We start from the raw sequence: 22,279 nt of genomic DNA, 5'->3' as shown, positions 1-22,279 counted from the left end.
GTGGCGTGATCGGTTGATGTGCGTTTTACCATTGCTAAGAAAATACCCGCTCCTCCGTGAGAGATACGAGACCAGTGCCTCACAGGTGTCGGTCATCAGTAATCACGCCACCGGCCTCGCGCCGTTCTCCCGCGGCCCTAGCCTCGTCCTGCTCGCCACAGTAAACACAATGAATGGCGACTGTAGAACGCAAAAGCCGAATCCCGGACATTTTGTGCGATATGCGATCTCAAAAACCCGGGCAGACTCACGGAGACTACTAGTAACTTAGCTTAGCTTTATTGTTTACAACTGCTCTCTAACTGGTAGGTGTGGCTTGGGAGTGGCCTCGTAGAGCAGCGAAGCAAGTGCATTCTGGGAGTTGTTGTCTTTCATCCACATGAGCCAAAAATACATTTTCTGGCTTTTCTCAGTCTAGAAAGCTCCAAATTCAAAAATAATTTCACATTTCTTCTACATAAATGACCCAATTTAAATACACATTCATCTTTCCAGAGGTGGAGTGTCCCTTTAACTGATGTAGTGATGACAGACGTTACTTGAAATGATGTTTTATTAACGTAGTTCGGGAGGAACACGTCAAAATAAGCTACTCTATTGCCACCTGCTGTCTACAATCAGTAATCACAAATACTCTAGTATCACCAGCTGTCTACAATCAGTAATCACAAATACTCTAGTATCACCAGCTGTCTACAATCAGTAATCACAAATACTCTAGTATCACCAGCTGTCTACAATCAGTAATCAACAAATACTCTAGTATCACCAGCTGTCTACAATCAGTAATCAACATATCTACCCAATCAGCACGAAGGCAAACCATATATAATCACAGTCAAACTCACCTAAGGATATTCTTCAGAATCCCTCAACCACCCCTCTGAATACTCTGTGTTCGGGCCAATTACCAAGATCAGAGCCCTCTTCCCGGACAGCACGCCAAATATGTTTACCAATCTATCCGACTTATTTGTAAGTGTGCACTCGTGAAATTCCAGATATAGTGCTGAGGGCTGATTAGATTGATTTAGATTGACTGTTTGACAACACTGACTTCTCTTAGCAGTATTATAGGAACACTCAATAAGGAATTAAAGGTCCCGTTCTTCGTGATCCCATGTTTCAAACTTTAGTTAGTGTGTAATGTTGTTGTTAGAGTATAAATAATATCTGTAAAATTATAAAGCTCAAAGTTCAATGCCAAGCGAGATATTTTATTTAACAGAAGTCGCCTACATCGAACGGCCCGTTTGGACTACATCCCTCTACTTCCTTCTTTAATGACGTCAGTAGAACAGTTTTTTGACTAACCTCCGCCCACAGGAATGCTCCCTCAACTCTACCTAAATTTGTTTATGTACTTGCGCTCTTCTTATAACTTACTGTGTTTACTCAGCTCTTACGGTGATTTTCTGAAGTAAAACTGATGCTTCATCTTTTGTGTGATGTACAATAAACTTTATTAAACTCATCAGTATATGTTTGATCATCATTCAGACAGCAGACTTGTAGGCTATTAATAAATAATGGATACATACAAGCAGATGACAAATACGTTATAATAACCGTAATTAAACTACTAAACTATACCTGTTCCATCTCTATACAGCACTCTGACTCTGTAGGCATTATTGTCCGACTCGAAATGAACACCGTTACTGAGAGTTTCTGATATTATCATCATTCCGTGAGATGAAATTGACCCTTCGCTAAGCCACGCCCGAAAACTGCCACAGGCCAATCGTGGCTTAGCAACCGTAACTAGGCGCGGGAGGTCTGGCAAGCTTTCGAGCGAGGGAAACATGCCGAAGCGTTGTGCGTATGGATTGTGCAAATCTGATACCCGGTATCCTAAAATTTTGGACGGGGTGGTGGATTTTGTTCCCTTCCCGAAACCTAAAACTCAAAGGGAGAAATGCCGGGCGTCATCTTCATTTATATAGCGCTTTTAACAATGTAGATTGTTCCAAAGCAGCTTTACATTGATAATAGGAAATTAAAAGTAAAGTGTTTTGGCTTTATAGCAGCTCTAGAATAAAGTTATTGTCCAGCTCGTGGATCAAGCAGTGTGATTAAAGGCAAGACGGAGGCTCACTGACATAATTTAACGTTACTTACAAATATATTTCAGCATTTTGTTAATCGACGGCCAAACTAGTAACGTTACCCCAATCCGATCGCGACTCTCCCGGTGTTAGTTCTAGTAAAAGTAAAAGGTAGTTAGTAAAAGGAGGGAACATCAGGGGGCTTGCCGGAGATCTCCAAGGAAAAGGTTGGTATGCAAACTTAATCAGTTGATAACAGTAGTCACTAATGTGACCCACGACGTGTGAGCAGTAACGTTAGCCTGGCGCACTATAAATATAAGCGGGAGAATGTTATCATTGCAAAGTGGTCAGGCTAATGTCTTGTGTTTATTCCACAATACATATGGATAAGCTGTTTGATTTATAAATATTAGAATATTTTCACATTTCACTTACCCTGCTGTGCATGCACAAAGCTGTTCCTCAATTTGTGTGTTTCCCATTTGAATGGTCAGCGTACGAGGCGGCTGCTGCTTGCGCTGAAACCTAACGTTATAGACTGTAGCTTCAATTTTGATGAAATTATTCTCTAATCGTTTGCATATTATGTCGTGGATATAGCCCTCGAATGCATACTGCAGTCTTGCTCTCTCAAATTTTCACCTGTCCGCTAAAAATGACTAATTATCTCCTTGGGAATGTCTGAAACCAGTGCATACATACTGTAATAGACGTGCCAGGCGCAAAAGCTTGACAGGCGTAGCAACAGTAACTAAGGAGGGCGGGGCTTAGCGAAGGGTCAATTGTCCTGAGAGACTGAGCGCGAGCTCATGAAGCTCCGCCCCCTGGGTCGTCCAGCAGCAGCTTATTTGCATTTAAAGGGCACACACTAAAACAGCGCGTTTTTCTGAGCCCCAAAAAATGACAATTTAAACATGCTGTAAAAAATGATCTGTGGGGTATTTTGAGCTGAAACTTCACATACACACTCTGGGGACATCAGAGACTTATTTTACATCTTGTGAAAAGGGGCATAATACGGGACCTTTAACATTTTGCACTTTTAGCATTTTAAGGGCTGCTGATTACCTTTATGGCAGAGTTTTCTGGCTTAGATCTGGCATCAAGTTTACAACAGCATTGTGTCAGGTGTGAGTGTGGCTGACCACAAATAAATAAATAAACAAATAAATAAATAAAGAATAATCAAATAAATGATTAATGATCAAGCTTGGCCGACCCATATGAAACGAAGAATGTCCTCTCACATCTATAATGGAAGATCAGGTGAAGTAAATTTAGTACTGTATTTGAATCTTCCAAATTGCTTGTGGGCACTATAAAGTAGAGACGTCCTCCAAACAAACATGTACTGGGAGCATCTAATGACTGGTAATGAAGCGCACCCCATTGAAATAATCAGAGCTATTTTGTTTTAGATGGATTCAAATTCTGATATCAAACTTTACATACATTTTTTTAATGTTGCAAAATGATTTTCTTTACCTTGCATGCTGAGCTTGAATGAATGACGTATGGTCGCAACCAGTCTGTCACTCTGTTATTGTAGTGACATTTACCAGCCCCTAAACATGACAATGAACAAAACAAACATGCTTTACATGTCAGACAGATTGAATGCAAACTAAACTAAAGCTAAACTCAGGCTATAAATTAACTACACTACGGTCGCATAACTTCAATGTCACTATCATTAAGCTTCTGACAACTCTTTCAGTCTTTATTGAAAAACAGTTTCCTTGAAAGTTTGAGTTACTTTGCAAGAGTGCAATTATAAAACACAACGAGGCTGTGAAAGTGGACTAGTTGATGGCAAGTTCAGTATGGAGTACTGCAAGGCTCAGTACTAGGACCATTGCTTTTCACCCTGTACATGCTACCCTTGGGAGAAATTAGGAAGCATGGCGTTAGTTTTCACTGTCTACGAATAAAACATGAAAATATCTTGAGCTTGTGTTCTCCATAGACCTTATTTCAGGTATTTAACAAAACCCCATTGACTTCAGGGTGATGAAACCATAAGTGCTAAAATGCAAGTTGTTTCCAGATTTTGACACACAAAAATACGTACATCATCCCTGCAGCCTAGACTTTATGCCTGCAATTAAAGGTCTGGCACGTCGTGACAAACGGTGCCCGGAAAAAGTAGGATGCGTGGGTTTCAGTGTCCGTCTCGCTTCACAGAGCTGGTGAGCAGCAGATTGCGTGATCCTATACTGTAACGCTAACCACAGGACGTGGGGAAAATACATTAGCAATATTACTTCAGGAATTAAAAAATGAATGGAAGAGGCCTGCAGTGATTGTGAGGCATATGCGTGACAGGCATGAATTCAACATTCACACCATTCTTTCCTCAGATGCATAACTCAGGAAAATATATTGAGTGATGTGGATTAAATTCTCTGTACACTCAGAAATGTGAGGCTTAATGAATGCATAGTTTCCAGTGGCATCTGCATTTGGTGGACTGTGGTGCATCATTATGAATGCTTTTTAAAGAATAATATAATTTGTTTGCAAAATAAACTTCTTATTTGTTCCTTTTACATGACATCAGAGGTGTTTTTGTGGAACTTTAATTGATCATTAACTGTCTAAAAAACTGTCTAAAACTGTATTGGTGGGCTCCTGAAAACATCCTTTTCATTAATAATATAAAATATATTTTATATATTTTATCTTTGGGACAAAAAGCAATATATATATATATAGGCTACATATACAGTATATAGGCTACTGTAACGCTATCTTCTCCTAAGGATAGTAAGGAGGGACATGCTTGGGCTTGTTTTCAAGGAAGGACCGCGCACATTCTCATGTTGTGAGCATTGTGAAGACACAATTTTCTTGCGGCTATAGCAGAGAATGCTCATGGAGCAAATATGGGAGCACTCATGGAGCTGTCCAATCCGACGTCCAGCAGATTTCATCTCCAACCGGCCCTCAAGCACACCTGCCTGGAATCAGTAATACTGAACGTCTTAATTAGTATGGATTTTTAAAAGAAATTTGTATTCAAAACTGACCCGAATGCGACAGGAGGGTTAAAGGAAATGTAATAAAGTTGAGTTACAGTGGTAAAGATGGAATTTAAATGAGATGTACAGAGACAGAAATGTAGTCACATCAGTAATGTTAAACAATTTGCTACTGTAACTTCTGATTGAGGCTGTACACATTTTCTTTATATTTTTCATATTTACATAATGATGTAGTTATGGGCCAAGCACCAAAGGTTCTGTAGTCCCTATTTTAATTGTTACTTGTCTTATTATTATTATTATTATCATTATCATTATTCCTCCCCAATGGGAGGCCATGGCAGCCCTGTGAACTCTGAACACTTTCACAGGTAAGGTTTAAGGTTCACATGTAACTAATATTGGAATGAAAGGATTAATAATATCTCATGAATAAACAAGTTGTGGCCTTTTGCATCACAACCTGTCTTTTAACAAAGGATTTGACGTAAGAAAAGTGACATAAGTCATGAAACATTACATTAATGAGCCTAAACACAAACACAACACCCTTCAGTCTCACTAGAATAGAATATTTTTGCTGCATCATGATTAAATAATAAATCTGATTTTGATTCAAATAAGTATGAATGATTTATTAAGCATTTATAACATGCGAGTTAAAAAGTTAATGTGTGAAAGTCACCATTTTAAAATGATGCAGTTATTACTGTCTATAAATTATTTTTGATGCAAACATGTTACTGTTATATTATGTTTGGACTTAGAGTTTCATTTACACAGTGAAGACAGGTGTCTTCTGCTGTTTTATTCAACGAGCATTTAATACTCAGTATTTACAAGGAAGTGTGTCAATTTATTCTAGATAGCTGTGAGCAATCCTGTAAAAAGTGCAGCTTATTCTTGTTCATAGACTCCAGAACGATGATTGAGAAACACTGATTACTTATCAAAAAACATATTCTCTGCTCACTCCTGTAACTGTATGATTTTCTTCTATTTTGCCTAAAATAAAAATAGCAAGACAATAAAAAGTAAAAGTTTGACCTTCTAGCTTCTGAAATCAGTCCTGAGTTCAACTCGCCCTGATTTGGCCACGGTCTCGACTCAGACCTGAGGTGGTTTCGAGTTTAACACTAGATGGCAGTATTATAAAGGTTGCAAATGATGTTTTATAAGCTTTATAAAACTGTGACAAGAAAACTGGCAAATTGGGTGACAAGAAAATGCTTGCCGGCATTATGTATCTTAATTTATGTACTCTATATACAGTGAGGAAAATAAGTATTTGAACACCCTGCTATTTTGCAAGTTCTCCCACTTAGAAATCATGGAGGGGTCTGAAATTGTCATCGTAGGTGCATGTCCACTGTGAGAGACATAATCTAAAAAAAAAAATCCAGAAATCACAATGTATGATTTTTTAACTATTTATTTGTATGATACAGCTGCAAATAAGTATTTGAACACCTGAGAAAATCAATGTTAATATTTGGTACAGTAGCCTTTGTTTGCAATTACAGAGGTCAAACGTTTCCTGTAGTTTTTCACCAGGTTTGCACACACTGCAGGAGGGATTTTGGCCCACTCCTCCACACAGATCTTCTCTAGATCAGTCAGGTTTCTGGGCTGTCGCTGAGAAACACGGAGTTTGAGCTCCCTCCAAAGATTCTCTATTGGGTTTAGGTCTGGAGACTGGCTAGGCCACGCCAGAACCTTGATATGCTTCTTACAGAGCCACTCCTTGGTTATCCTGGCTGTGTGCTTCGGGTCATTGTCATGTTGGAAGACCCAGCCTCGACCCATCTTCAATGCTCTAACTGAGGGAAGGAGGTTGTTCCCCAAAATCTCGCAATACATGGCCCCGGTCGACCTCTCCTTAATACAGTGCAGTCGCCCTGTCCAATGTGCAGAAAAACACCCCCAAAGCATGATGCTACCACCCCCATGCTTCACAGTAGGGATGGTGTTCTTGGGATGGTACTCATCATTCTTCTTCCTCCAAACACGTTTAGTGGAATTATGACCAAAAAGTTCTATTTTGGTCTCATCTGACCACATGACTTTCTCCCATGACTCCTCTGGATCATCCAAATGGTCATTGGCAAGCTTAAGACGGGCCTTGACATGTGCTGGTTTAAGCAGGGGAACCTTCTGTGCCATGCATGATTTCAAACCATGACGTCTTAGTGTATTACCAACAGTAACCTTGGAAACGGTGGTCCCAGCTCTTTTCAGGTCATTGACCAGCTCCTCCCGTGTAGTTCTGGGCTGATTTCTCACCTTTCTTAGGATCATTGAGACCCCACGAGGTGAGATCTTGCATGGAGCCCCAGTCCGAGGGAGATTGACAGTCATGTTTAGCTTCTTCCATTTTCTAATGATTGCTCCAACAGTGGACCTTTTTTCACCAAGCTGCTTGGCAATTTCCCCGTAGCTGTTTCCAGCCTTGTGGAGGTGTACAATTTTGTCTCTAGTGTCTTTGGACAGCTCTTTGGTCTTGGCCATGTTAGTAGTTGGATTCTTACTGATTGTATGGGGTGGACAGGTGTCTTTATGCAGCTAACGACCTCAAACAGGTGCATCTAATTTAGGATAATAAATGGAGTGGAGGTGGACATTTTAAAGGCAGACTAACAGGTCTTTGAGGGTCAGAATTCTAGCTGATAGACAGGTGTTCAAATACTTATTTGCAGCTGTATCATACAAATAAATAGTTAAAAAAACATATATTGTGATTTCTGGATTTTTTTTTTAGATGATGTCTCTCACAGTGGACATGCACCTACGATGACAATTTCAGACCCCTCCATGATTTCCAAGTGGGAGAACTTGCAAAATAGCAGGGTGTTCAAATACTTATTTCCTCACTGTAATTACACATAATATACTCAATAACTTAAACATTCATCATTCAACATAAAACTGAAATTATGCACATTATACCTCTAATTTGGTAATGTTTTGGTAATGTTTATTGTGTAATTGTCCAATAATCTTTAAAACAATGGAAAATGCTTTAAAATATGGGCTAGAAGACTAATCAAAATGTGTTTGGCTTACTGATTAACTGTCAAAGGCTGAGAACAATATGATTCTTTAGATTTGTTAATTAACTGGGATCAACACAACACATTCTTAGATTAAGAAACAATAATAGTGATTTTTAAAAACTTTTTCGTAAACAAGTCATTTTTATACAGATCTCAAAATAAAACATAAATGGTAAAGAAAAAAAATACTTTCAAGCTCTTATAAGAAAGAGGTCCAGAGAAAAAAAATGTACAGTACCACACACACACACACACACACACATATACAGTATATATATATATATATACTTACTTGGTTATAATAAAGTACTTGTTTTTTTATTATGTTGGTTTTTCAGATCTCTACCATTTATATTTTCAGACTAAATAAAAGTTGGAAGGGATTAATGACATATATTGTCAAACTATTGCCACTTCCTCCTCATCGTCATCTTCATCTTCATAGTAGCGATTCCTCTTGATCATCTCCTCCACGGTCAGGGCCTCCTCGGCCTCCTCCCCGTCCCAGAAGCCCACGTCCTGGGATTTCCGGTGGGCTTTTTCTTCCACCGGTGGAGAGGATGTGTCCTGGAGCTCAGGGAAAGTCTTGGAGTTCGTCATCAGTTTCTCCTCATCCTCCACACAAGCTTTTGAACCCCTCTGCTGTTGTGGCTCGGGCTCTTTTTTTGTTAGTTTTGGCTGAGACTCCTTATTTCTTTGTTGTAGATCAGCTTCATTTTTTGTTTGTTTTGGCTGAATTTCCTCTGGCTCTTTTTTTGTTTGTTTTGGCTGAGACTCCTCATTTGTTTGTTTGGGACCAGCCTCTTTTTTGGTTTGTTGTGTCACTTTGAGAATGGAAGAGGGCACCTTCTCCTTACTCTCCATCTTGACAGGACTCTCCACATCCTCTTTGAATTGGCTGTCAGTGTCCTTTGTCTTTTTATCTGGGATTTTCACCTCATTATCTGGGATTTTCACCTCTTTATCTGGGATTTTCACCTCTTTATCTGGGATTTTCACCTCTTTATCTGGGATGTTCACCTCTTTATCTGGGATTTTCACCTCTTTATCTGGGATTTTGACTTCAGTTTTGTCTGTTTTCACCTTGGACAGCGAGTGAAGGTCCTCCAGCGAGCCTCGTCTGACTGAAGGAGCCTCTTGCTGTGGATTATTGGTTAATGTCAGGCTTGGTGCCACAGAAAAGGGCCGGCTGCGCTCTCTGAGGGACGAGCTTCGTCTCAGGCTTCTCAGGTCTGCTTTTTCTGAGCTCTTCTGAGCAGGTGGAGCTTCTTCCTCTGGAGGCCACTTTGCTCGGAAAAGCTTGGATGGACTCTTCCCGACTTCAGCGACTGGACTGGAGACTTTGGCGCTTCCATCACTGTCTGCAGGTGGTGGCCACGCGACTCTCAGTTTTCTGGTTTCCACAGAGGTGGTTTGTGGTTTTTCCGTGGAGCTGGTCACATGACTCCTGGTCTCTTGAGCTGCAGTCGTGTCAGTGTGTTTGGCTTGTCGTGACTCCTCCGCTTTGGGCTTTGGTTGTTCTGTAGGCTTCACGGGCTCTGCCACAAAGGGCTTTGAGTTTTCACTCCCCTCGGGGTCCTCGTCGTTTGTTCGGGGTGTCCACATTTCCTTATGCGGTCGGTGGCCAAAGCCCTCATCATAGTTGCCCTTAGACTTGAAAAGCTGACTGAAGTGAGGTTTGCAGTAGATGCTGCCATGCAGGGAAGCGTAAGACAGCAAGCTGAAATGACAAGGGCATTTTATTTTTACATGCAGGATATCTCAAATCTGACCTCCTCAGGATTTTAACTAGAGAGGTGGGGTAAAGTAATTATTACCAGAGCTTCTCTGTGATTTTAGTCCCGTCCGAATGTGCAGTCTCAGTTATCATTATGGACAATATCAGTAAATATTACGGCAACTTTTACCTTCTGTAAAAAGGTCCGGAAAAATAAAAAACTAAATAAGTTTTCCGTGGTTTTCAAGTATGGATGCACTTGAAAAGCATTCAGGTGCATTCTAGACGCTGGGACGAGTCTGTGGCAAAACTCAAGTGTTTTCCACACACCATTCAGATCAAAAAGAAGGTCGAAAGCACTTGTTAGAGGCACAAAACTTCGTTTAGCGTTAGGCAAGTGCCTATTACCAACATAATCCAATCTGAATTTAATTAATACATCATTCGACCGGAACTAACTGTCTTATATATACATATATAGGTTATGGGCCCTATCTTACACCCGGCGCAATGTAGCGCGACGCAAGTGTTTTTTGCAAGTGTCTTTTCAGTCCGACGCAGTTTTCATTTTCACGTCCTACGCCACGTTGTTTAAATAGCAAATGCATTTGCGCCCATGGGCTGCTGGTCTGAAAACGAGGTGTGTTCTGGCGCATTGTTGGCGCGTTGCTATTTTGAGGCAACAGAAGTAGACTGTTCTCATTAAATATAAAAAAAATATATTATATTTTTTTTGTTATTTAATGAGCGCGTTAGTAATGTGCGCCTATAGGCGGGTCCACAACACGCGTACACTCTGCTTATTACACACACACTCTGCTTATTACACACACACTCTGCTTATTAAACACACAGGGCACAACAGCAGCACACAAACATGCCAAATATTTTAAATAAAAGGACTACATTGTAAAAGATTATTACTGTGTGCATAAAGATATGGTGAATCCGGCTTGTCCCGTAGATGTTCTGCTAGCGCACTTTTACCTCGCGCACGAGCAGATCCGTTTGCGCTCTGGAGACACGTTCGGTCTTTCCACTATCAAATTCCGTCATGAAAATAGCGAATCCGCCATGGCACGAGCTGGGACTGGGAGATGAGACTCTGATTGGTTTAATGCACTTAAATCCCAAAACACACCCATTACTCATTAAGGGAATAGGGACAACCCTTTTAGACCATGCGCCGGGAGCGCCGACCATTTTTCCCATCGTTAGACTAGCAAAAGCGGATTCGGACACGCTCCAAGTGAACTTGCGCCGTGCGCTTTAGACCATGTGCTTAGATTGTTAAAATAGGGCCCTATATGTGTTTGCGCTGATATCAGGAAGCAACGTAATACACACATGACGACAGGAGGGGGACGGCGGTGCGGAAATCGAGTTACTCTCCCACTTCTGCTAGTGTTACTGACATTTCTTATCCTGTGCGAACTGGCCATTAATATTAAAGACGTCCTGTGGTGAAATTACATTACTCCATCTATCTACTAAAACTAATCCCGTCCGAATAGGGCTTAAAGCTGTCAAAAATGAATGTGTTTTACAGTTTCTATTTGACTTTGTTCTATTGCATATTCATAGAACTGCGTATACTCAATTAGGCAAGGGTGTAGAGTAACATTCAAGCTATTTTAAGACATAAAGAATTTGTTTTCAAGGAAAAAAAATATTAAATATGTAATTTTGGTGACAACTTTAAAATAAATAAATAAATAAATAAGGACAAAAGGTACCTGAGTTTGGTACTACAAAAGGCACAGCGGAAGCAAGTCTTGTGGTAAATCTGCTGGTTGGCAATAAGTTTTTCCACCGGATAAACAGTCTTTTGGCAGCATACACATCTTTCCTGGATAGGCGGATTAAATTTCTGTCCAGGGAAACACAAGAGTTATTAACATCTCTTTCACAATGCAATCAGAATGAATATCAGTTTTCTATGGCATAAAATCTCATATTTCATACCGGCAGTTAGCAGACTGTCCCAAAATCTTTAAATTAATTTAATGTTAATATTCTACACGCGACCACCAGGGATGTATTTAAATACATTTAAGATGAGTATTATTGTATTTTCAAAATACATAAAATACTTTTTGCCAGTCAACCTCTTTATCAGGGTACTGGTTTCGTGCATCAACTAGTTCACACAAGCACTGATGAATGATACATCACAAACATCTTCAGCTTTTAGTTTTATTATTCATAAAAATATTTTTTTTTTTGGGGGGGGGGGGGTAAATAGTGTCAAATGAATCTAAATGAATTCTAATTTTACATTTTAGATAAACTTTCTAATTTTAATAAACTTATAGAAAAAAAAAAAAACTTTACATAAAATAAATATAAAATTACTATATTTAAAAAGCATTGGGCTACCTGCAAAAAAAAAAGCCTCAAAAGAGTTTGAAATTCAGTTTTTGCTGTGGTCAAAACTGATATTGAGAATTGTGAAACCATGATATATATTATTACTGTGAAGTAAAATTAAGATTTTGGTCATATCGCCCATCCATATTCTTTGCTAGATAGCAGAAAAGGTTCCCACAGTTTTACATACAGTATTAATTTTTTAATAGTGTTTAATAGTGAAATAAGTATATAAATGGCTGCTATTTTGCATAAGTTTATTTGTAATTGCCAACAAGAAAGAAAGAAAGAAAGAAAGAAAGAAAGAAAGAAAGAAAGAAAGAAAGAAAGAAAGAGAAAGAAAGACTGAGAGGGCAGAGATGAGGTTAGGAATTAAAAGTCAAGGCCTATGTAGTTTCTTCATTCACTGTGACCTATCCCTGCACTGGATGGCCAATTTCACATATATTTTGTGTATTTTCAAAATACAAAATACTGTATTTGTATTTAAATCATTTTTTTCACACAGTATTTTGTATTTTTATTTTAAATACATTTCCATGTATTTATGCCCATCTCTGGTTACCACAGACCAACTTTAGTTGACTATTAGTTATCAGTTGATAAATATAAATTGATTTCCCCAGGTAGAATTAAATCTGTGTATACACATAAAATCAATAAGCATTTTAAAAATCAATAAACAGAAATGAGTTTGTAGTCCACAGACCCTGAGCACTTTCGGAGGGTCCTTGCTCTCTGACGCAGGGTTTGCAGTGCTGGGACTCGCGGTGTGCACATGCTCTCCTAAAGGAAACACATGACAGATCACTACATAGTGCACACTATATACTGTGCTGATTTTCTGATAATGACTAGCAGTTTAAATCTAACTGGTAATCTCCATCCATGACAAAGAAAAAACATGCAATTCACAAATCAACAATAAAATAAGCACTTAAATGAAAAGCAGAAGAAAGTAATCTTTATTCAAGTCATTTAGTTCAAACGTTATATTTTAGTGAGGTTTTTCTAAGTTTAAAATCACGGAGGATTGGAGCAATGACAGGTATGAAGCGGAATATAAAATTCTCCTGAAATGAATGAATGCAAAGGGAAAAGTCCATGCACACAAGTGTTTCAGCAGCTGTGGAAATGATTGTAACTACACTCCTGTGTCATTTTTCCATGCCTTTACTCCGAATTGCATGCAAAAGCATCAAGTGCATCTTTGCTTTTTTAACTCCGCGTCCTGCAGCTGCTTCTGTAGCCTTCAGTAAATCTCTGAAAACCTTGATTTCATAATGTGCTCCTGTTTTTCCTCAAAAACGCCCTACCAAGTCTGATCCGTCCACAAATGTTAAGGCAGCTCTATAAGTCTATAACTGTGGCTTTAATGAAGAAACACCACGTTCGTATTTTTCAGACATTTTAATATTACAGACGTTGAAAGAAAAAATGTCAATCTCACCATTGATCTTCGCACAATTTGATGGAGGGAGAGTTTTCTGTAGAGAGAGAACAAACAATGATGACAATGACAAACAGGAGTCTTGTTAAATCTTAAGGTAAACTATTTAATGTTGTGACAAACATATTCATTACCGGTCATAAATGAGGAATAATTAAGATTTTTTTAAGTTTTTGAAAGAAGTCTCTTCTGCTCACCAAGGCAGCATTTATTTGATAAAAAAAGCAATAATTTTGTGAAAAAATATTGCAATTTAAAAGAACTCTTTTCTATTTTAATACATCGTAAACTGTAATTTATTCCTGTGATCAAAGCTGAATTTCCAGCATCATTACTCCAGTCTTCAGTGTCACATGATCCTTCAGAAATCACTCTAATATGATGATTTGCTGCTCAATTAGTATTGGTGATCAAATATTAATAATTATTATTATTATCAAAGTTGAAAACAGTTTTTGATACATACGTAATACATTTTTTTCCAGGATTCTTTTATGATTAGAAAGTTAAATTAATAGCTATTCTTTGAAATACATTATAAATGTTGCTACTGTCTCTTTTGATCAATGTAACATGCTTGTGGAATAAAGGTATTATTATTATTTTAAATCTTACTAACCCCAAACTTTTGAATGATTGTGTTTCACAGTTTCCACAAAAATATAAAGCAGCACGTTTTGAACATTGATGATAATCAGAAATATTTCTTAAGCAGCAAATCATCATATTAGAATGATTTCTGAAGGATCATGTGACACTGAAGACTGGAGTAATGATGCTGAACATTCAGCTTTGATCACAGGAATAAATTACATTTTATAATAATATATATACAATATATATATATATATATATATATATGTATTCACATAGAGAACAGCTATTTTAAATTGTAATCATATTTTTAAATAACAGTAAATTCAGTCTGAATACATCACTAAAAGAAATTAGTCTTTATTGGTATATGTAAATTGTAGTTTTGGAAGGAGATGAGAGCACGTATCGTACCGCTGTCTGTCTGTCACCAGCAGGAGGCGAACTCTCCTTATGATCCACGCAGGGAACACTGTCCTCGCTTTCTGACGGCTTTGCCTGAATCAAAGTGACAATCGCTCCACATCAGCACACTTTAAAAATAATCCAACAATATATACATGAAACATGATAGTGTGTTTGTTACACGTTTTTTTTACCACACATTTTCTCAGTATTTACAGTATACCTACTCTCTTCTGATTCTTCATTGTAAAGTGCCCTTGATCATTGGAAATTATTATTATATGCTGAGGCATTAGTTGTCCTGGGCAAGGATGATTCTATGAAAGAAGGGATGTTTATCTCTGTGGCTGAATCATTCCTATCATGCAGTTCATTTTCAAGATGCCGTTGTTTATCATGACAACTCTCAGAATAGGTCATTGTCATCGGTAATGGATATGATAATGTATTGGGTCTTGGTGGACTATTAGTCCAGTCATTTTATGAAAAAATGTTGAACAAATTGCAACAGAAGCAAACTCAACTGATTTTGTATCCTCAATATGTCCTGAGTAATATTGAGTCCCGAAGAATCCCATTAGGGGAAAGTTTCGAAAAAGACCCAAATATAGCATATTCATACGCCTATTACTTCTGTTTCTTACGTGAATAGGGTAAACATTTTAACCTTTAGATATCACCATGAAAATGACTGAGTTGACTTACATCAAGACAAACAAAAAATGTATTACAAGTTTTTTGGAATTGTTTGTTAACATGGACAAACGGTGCATAATCTAATTACGTATGTGCTAATTTGCATAAATACCACAACAGATCTAAACATTGGGTATAGCCAGGTGAAAATGTCTTGTTGAATCTTATTGACATATAACAGTAAAAGACTTAATGTTAAGGTCTGAATGGGACCCATTTAGGCTACCCATGAGCATTAATACATAGAGGCAGGAAGAAGTACTTTAGAAACCAGCCTTTATTAATTATTATTGCAGAGATGGGGTCTGGGGCTGGGTCCGTGGGACTGTTTCTGGGGATTCACTTTTTATTTTACTTACCTTTAGTCTTCTGCATTCTCCTTACCATTGTCTCCTGTTCTTCCCTCAGACTCGTCCCCCAGAAACAGTCCCACAGACCCAGCCCCAAACCCCATCTCTTAAAAATTAATAAAGGCTGTTTTAAAGTACTTCTTCCTGCCTCTATGTATTAATGTTCATGGGTAGCCTAAATGGGTCCCATTCAAACCTTAACATTAAGTATTTTACTGTTATGCGTCAACAAGATTCAACAAGACATTTTCACCTGGCTAGACCCAATGTTTAGATCTGTTGTGGTATTTATGCAAATTAGCACATACGTAATTAGATTATGCACCGTTTGTCCATGTTAACAAACAGTTTCAAAAAACTTGTAATACATTTTTTGTTTGTCTTGATGTAAGTCAACTCAGTCATTTTCATGGTGATATCTAAAGGTTAAAATGTTTACCCTATTCACGTAAGAAACAGAAGTAATAGGCGTATGAATAGACTATATTTGGGTCTTTTTCAAAACTTTCCCCTAATGGGATTCTTCGGGACTTTTTTTTTTCCTTACTCAGGACATACTGAGGATACAAAATCAGTTGAGTTTGCTTCTGTTGCAATTTGTTCAAGGTTGACCCCCATTTTGGCTTAAAATGACTGGACTAAATATGCTACGCTGCTGCAGAGCAAGTACTTAGACTTGCAACTGCCGATAGACTTACTGTAAGACATACAATCGCATGCATTAATGAGCCGTAGCAGATCTAGACAGGTGGAGCTTGTGTGTTTCTGAAAGCGCATTGCAGGATCTGCTCACAGCATACACTGACTGAAACTAACTATATAACTATAAATATTGATAAGTTCATTAGCTGCAGATGCAACAGAGACCAATCAGCCTGTAGTGATAGCTAGAAGGACCTGTCATCCTGCGCAGACATATATTACAAAAAAAAAAGATTTTTACATTTTATATCTAAATAATACAACTACTAATTTTCTTGGACCATGATATTGCTCACAATTAAGAGAGCATGATATTTAACTGTGCATATGCAACTTCTAAATAAAAAAAAGATTAAAAAATAAGTATTTCAGGAATGGTATTAATTTGTCCTTTCTCTAATTGAAACGACAGTTACATACTTTAGTAAGCCTATACAGATACCCATTCAATTCAAGGCTGAATCAAGAACCAAACATGCTTTTCATTTCTGCTGATTGCATAAATTCTAGAGAGATCTGACTGCACTTACTCCAATGTAAACCGTATATCATCTTTATATGTTTCAGCACACCATCAGCTAAAAGGTTGTTTGTTTGTGTACACACAGTGATCATACTCACAGAGCGTGGCACAGTAACAGGAGCCTGTCTGTTGACCGCTAACTGATATTTGGCCATCCGGTCCCTGACAGAGGCGCTGCGCTTCAGACTCGGCGTACCTATGACAGAATATATCTTTTTAACTTTTCTTTTCAAAACAACCTTTGTTTGACTGTGCGTGTTTCTTGGTATTTACCTTTGTTGGCCATTTGTATGTCCATGTCCTCTGAGGTGCTGTTCACTTCTGTTTGCTCCTGAAGAATCAAGTACAAAGGACAGTATGTAAACCAGTGACAGACTGAACGCATCTGATACAGAAATGTGGAAATTTACATGTAGATATAGAAGGAAACAGCACCAACTAAGCTTGTCCGCTCCTCCCTTCCTTTTCCCTGGAAATATCCACTTTACTCTTTAAGATAATTCACTTCAAAGTGAACACAAAACCAAAATTAAAGCCACCACTGGCAGCACTAAATGAGTATGGCAATAAAGAGAGGAGGAAATTTCATCAATCTGAATTGGAGTGGGAGGCATGGGAGCTTTGGTTCACTTGCAACAAAATATTATTGTGTCCAGTCCAATACAAAATAGTAGCACTTCATTTCGATAGCCCACTTTAGACATGTTACTTTGCAACTACCTGTCAGCTAGCAGTCATTAGAGTATCAGCAGACTGTCTACTTAATATCTGATAACACTTTATTTTGATGCTCTACTACATGTCAACTTATTTTATTAACTCATAAGCCATAAAGTAACAGTCTACTAATTCTCTAATGAGAGTTAGTTGATATGTCGTTAAAAAGTTAGTTGCAAAGTTACTTAGTTATTAGAATGTCTAAAGTAGACTATCGAAATAAAGTGTAGTTTTAGTAAACGTTATTTTTCTATATCAAGAAATTTAAGATTTAATATTTCTAAGTAAATACAAATTATGTGTGGCAAATAGTTTTAAATGAAGTGTGAATTATTAGTGAGTTTTTATATTGAACAACTCATTTCTGCTTACATTTGTATTTGAAATGTAAACTATTCATATATTTCACAACATACTCAACTTACATACCGTAGAGTGACACAGCTTACCCTTACCCATTTCTCTATGTATTTATTTATTTTTGAGAAGTCATCCGTCTATGCTATAATCCCATTTCTCCTTCACACAAGACAACTTCATTAAAAAAAAAAGTGCAAAGTTTACCCCTGCCATAAATGCAACAAGATGGTTATGAAGACTACCTCAGACGTACAACACTTTTAAAAACAAAGACAGGCTCTGCAAAATTAAGACTGATTTCATCTCTGAGAAAAGAAAATGCAATTTGAAATCCAGCAGTGGCTGCATTCAGAACATGAGCACAGATGTTTTGATAAACAAGAGAGGAGAAAGGCAAGGGTACGGATGGAGAAACAAACGGTGGAAGGTTTTATAGTCCTCCAGAGACCTGCTGGGGTTTAAAGTGTGTGTGTGTGTGTGTGTGTGTGTGCATACCAGTCTCGTGACATCATCACCACACAGCATACAACACAAATGAAGCAAGCAGACGGGACTGCCATAGCTGAGTGTGGCAGAACATTTTTGTGTGTGGTAAGGTGAAAAAGACAGTATGCATACAACAGAAAGTTTTTTTTCAGAAGCCCTCCATGTAGTCAGATTGAATTTATACTCATCTCTCAGTTTATTAAAACAAAATAAGTCTGAACAATGGAAGTCTAGGGCCAGAAACAAGTACGAAAGCTCAGACACAAGCACTACCGATGCGCTCTTGTGTTAGTTTGACGATTTAGGTGAGATTAAACCAGATGCATTGATATTTGGGTGAGTAAAATCATTATTTTTAGCAAACATTTCAAAAGGCAACTGTCCATGAAACTGAGTTTGCATTTGTCATTCACATATTTGGGTAGAAGGTGTTTTGTGCTTGTTTTAATTTTTTATTTGGTTACGTTTTATTTTAATGTGACATTGTTACAATGTAATTACACATAAGGAATGAGTAAAACATGTACTTACTGTAGGTTTAGGGTTTAGCTTAGTGTTAGTTGCATATACATTATTCAATGTTTATAATATAGTAAATCCGTGTAGCATTTGTAACAATGCCACATTAAAATAAAGTGTTACTTGGTATTTTATTAGGTTTGCACAGGCAAACATTTTTATTACACTAGTCTTAACACATAGAAGTCTTGTGTCTTGTACTCCTAGAACTGTGTGTATTTTAACATTTATTCTGGTGCAGTGTGGTCTTTTCCTCTAATGTTTTCACAAACTAAACGACTATGTGAAATGATTGTTTGTGCTAATCGACGGCTTGTCACACAGATTCCGTTCTAAGAATGTAACTTGTGTTGAAGAGTGTTTTTAATGTGTGATGGTCAAAGAGGGACTCATCTACTGCATCTCTCCAGCATTCTCTTGCCTTTGTGTTTTCAGCCAGCGTTCAGGAGGCAGGAAACCACCAACAACCGCCTCACTGTGCTGGAACAATACACACACTTGTCTCTGGTCTCGGCTTCACACCCCTTTGGATTGGGGAATTTTAAAGAACATGACACAGAGCCGTAGTCACAAACTCCACCTAAGATACTTGGACCACGTTAAAAATACAAATAAACAGCGAAATCTCACGAACCGGCAAAGAACATGATTGGGTCATTTTTCACAACAAAATGAACTTTGAGAAATGCAAACTATTATTTTTTTCCATTGTGACATTTTTAAATGAAACTGTAACATTTTCCTGCTCAATTTTCATTTACAAAATGCCAAAAAAACGTTATAATGTCTGTAAAATTTTCCTAACATTTTATATCAAATTATATCTTTCCAGTTATTACCTTTTCAGTTTCTTAATCTGTTCATTTTACAATATTAACAGGATAAAGGCCAGAATGGAGAGGCTCTTCCTTCAGCTGTCCCTGTAGACATCACACCCATTTTATCATCCTAAAGAAGTGGAACTAGTGATTCACTTTCAGTTTATATTGTATTTTCTATTGCAAGACTAAACTTTGAGCTCAGAGGCCTGTTGCAGTTTCTACCCTGGAAAGTTTGAGATTATTTTCAGCAAACTCTGGTTTTTCGGGCTCAAGAAGGCGGATTGGTTTTTAGCGATGTTCATTACCATTGTAACTTACACTACACGGCTAACCTGCTCCAGAGCAGGTTTTCTACTGGGTTAGAGATCGCAAATCCACAACTGGACCAATCAGCTGTGAGTAAAGGACATATATCGGATCCCTATATCTCTGGCTCAAATTACAGAAGTTCACAGTGAAAGAATTTTGGAGACAAAATTGCCTGTCTTTTTCTTTCCTGCTTTCCTGCCTTTTTCATAACAATCTCTTCTCACAAGAAGTCAATCAAACTGATGTTCGCAGCACATGCTTCAGAGTTAATCACAAACTCTAGATCAAACCCTGACAGAGAACGCTTTTATCTAGTGTTGTGGACCCGCTGAACCTGATCTAAACCAGGTTGGATTTGTATGGTTTTGTTAACTCTAAACCAGCACTCGTTCAGCTTTATGCATCATGCCACTGATGTTGTACTGTACAAGTACCGGAGTTGTAAAGAAATGCATGAATGATCAAAGGAAGAGGGGAAGCTCTGAACAAAGTTCTCTCTCCATTAGCAAAGATGCTTTCAGCAGAGTAAATCTGTTAGGAAAAGAAGGAGGCTTTTGGTAATTCTTCGTGTGATGAACATGACTGACAACACGGGTTAGAGAAAGAATGATAAAAAGCACACCAACAGAAAGTAGATTTGAATGAGGTTGAATGAGAGAACTGAAATGAGGATCTTTTCCCTGTAATCAAGGCTAGATACAAATAACCCCTTACATTTAATCAAAATGTCTTATCAAAATATATAGTTTTGCAGCATACAAAGGACAGTAAAAGACCTGGGTGTTATACTAGACTGCAACCTGTCTTTTGAAAATCATATTTCATATGTTACAAAAACAGCCTTTTTCCACCTTAGAAACATTGCTAAGCTACGTAATATGCTATCAGTTTCTGATGCAGAAAAGTTAGTTCATGCATTCATGACCTCGAGACTAGATTACTGTAATGCTTTATTAGCTGGTTGTCCTGCATCCTCAATAAACAAGCTACAGTTGGTCCAAAATGCCGCCGCTAGAGTTCTTACTAGATCAAGAAAATATGATCATATAACACCGATTTTATCATCACTACATTGGTTACCTATAAAGTTCCGTATTAATTACAAGGTATTGCTACTGACTTATAAAGCCCTAAACGGTTTAGCTCCAGTCTATTTAACGGATCTTCTATCGCCCTATAATCCATCGCGCTCTTTAAGATCACTAAATTCGAGGCTTTTGGTCATACCTAGGATATCCAGATCAACCAAAGGAGGGAGAGCATTTTCACATTTGGCTCCGAAACTCTGGAATAGTCTTCCTGATACTGTTCGTTGCTCGGACTCGCTCTCCCAGTTTAAAACTAGATTAAAGACGCATCTTTTCGGCCAGGCATTCATATAATATTTTTAATCTTACAGTTCAAACTACAATCCGGCCTCTAGTTCATAAATGCCAGAGGAGAACTGGCCCCGACTGAGCCTGGGTTCTCCCAAGTTTTTTTTTTCTCCATTAGGTCACCTGATGGAGTTTTTTTCGGTTCCTTGCCACTGTTGCCTTTGGCTTGCTCAGTTGGGGATATTTTGGGGATATTAATTTTATTTTATCAATCAATAAATTCCACTAGAAACAAACCTTGTTGTATTATTTTATTTTAATTTAATACTGTGAAGCTGCTTTGATACAATCTGTATTGTGAAAAGCGCTATACAAATATACTTGATTTGATTTTGATTTGACAGCTTTTATTCAGTGCTAACTTGTATTTTACTGCGCTTCCATTATCTAATAACTGGAGATTATTATGAAGACAATGTTAGATTCGGCCACTGTTTCAGAGATTGCTAACTGAGACATTCCAAAAGATTCCAAGGAGTCAAGTGGGAATGTGAGCACATGCCTGGCCTCTGGATATGACGATGGGGGATGGGCACGTATATCCACTGACACATATCCATATCAAGTTATGTACAGGTTAGCTGATGAAATGACCCTTAAATTGACTGTGTTCACACTTGTAGTTTAGTCAATAAACAAAACAGCTTTTATGACGTTTTTTTTTTTTTGTGACGGAACTTACTGAAAACGATGCTGTGTGTTGGACTAAATGTGCATAGGAATTTTTCCCAGCCGAGAGCTTGTGAAGAGCTTAGAAAATGTTTAAAGGAGTCAAAACCCCTCCGTCACTCACACA

At 37.9% G+C, this 22,279-nt stretch overlaps 1 protein-coding gene across 5 annotated transcripts in view; it reads right to left on the bottom strand.

Annotated features, from left to right (window-relative positions):
* Positions 1-7,983: 7,983 nt before the first annotated feature.
* The window catches only part of lima1b (LIM domain and actin binding 1b), a 30,336-nt gene continuing 16,040 nt past the window's right edge, over positions 7,984-22,279 (bottom strand). For 3 of the 5 annotated variants that reach the window (XM_084101228.1, XM_084101229.1, XM_084101231.1), the window contains 7 exons: positions 17,169-17,226; positions 16,994-17,091; positions 14,634-14,717; positions 13,626-13,662; positions 12,885-12,961; positions 11,542-11,675; positions 7,984-9,808 (listed from right to left, as the gene is read on the bottom strand). In XM_084101228.1, coding sequence (XP_083957354.1) covers positions 8,488-9,808; positions 11,542-11,675; positions 12,885-12,961; positions 13,626-13,662; positions 14,634-14,717; positions 16,994-17,091; positions 17,169-17,226 — 1,809 coding nt within the window. In that variant the 3' untranslated portion in view covers positions 7,984-8,487. Of the gene's footprint in view, positions 9,809-11,541; positions 11,676-12,884; positions 12,962-13,625; positions 13,663-14,633; positions 14,718-16,978; positions 17,092-17,168; positions 17,227-22,279 lie in introns of all 5 variants that reach the window. The other 2 variants (XM_084101227.1, XM_084101230.1) reach the window with 1 other exon arrangement.

This window comes from Abramis brama (genome assembly GCF_963993115.1).
Source record: "Abramis brama genome assembly, chromosome: 23".
Classification (NCBI taxonomy): domain Eukaryota; kingdom Metazoa; phylum Chordata; class Actinopteri; order Cypriniformes; family Leuciscidae; genus Abramis; species Abramis brama.
This window is presented reverse-complemented; position numbering and strand designations above follow the sequence as displayed.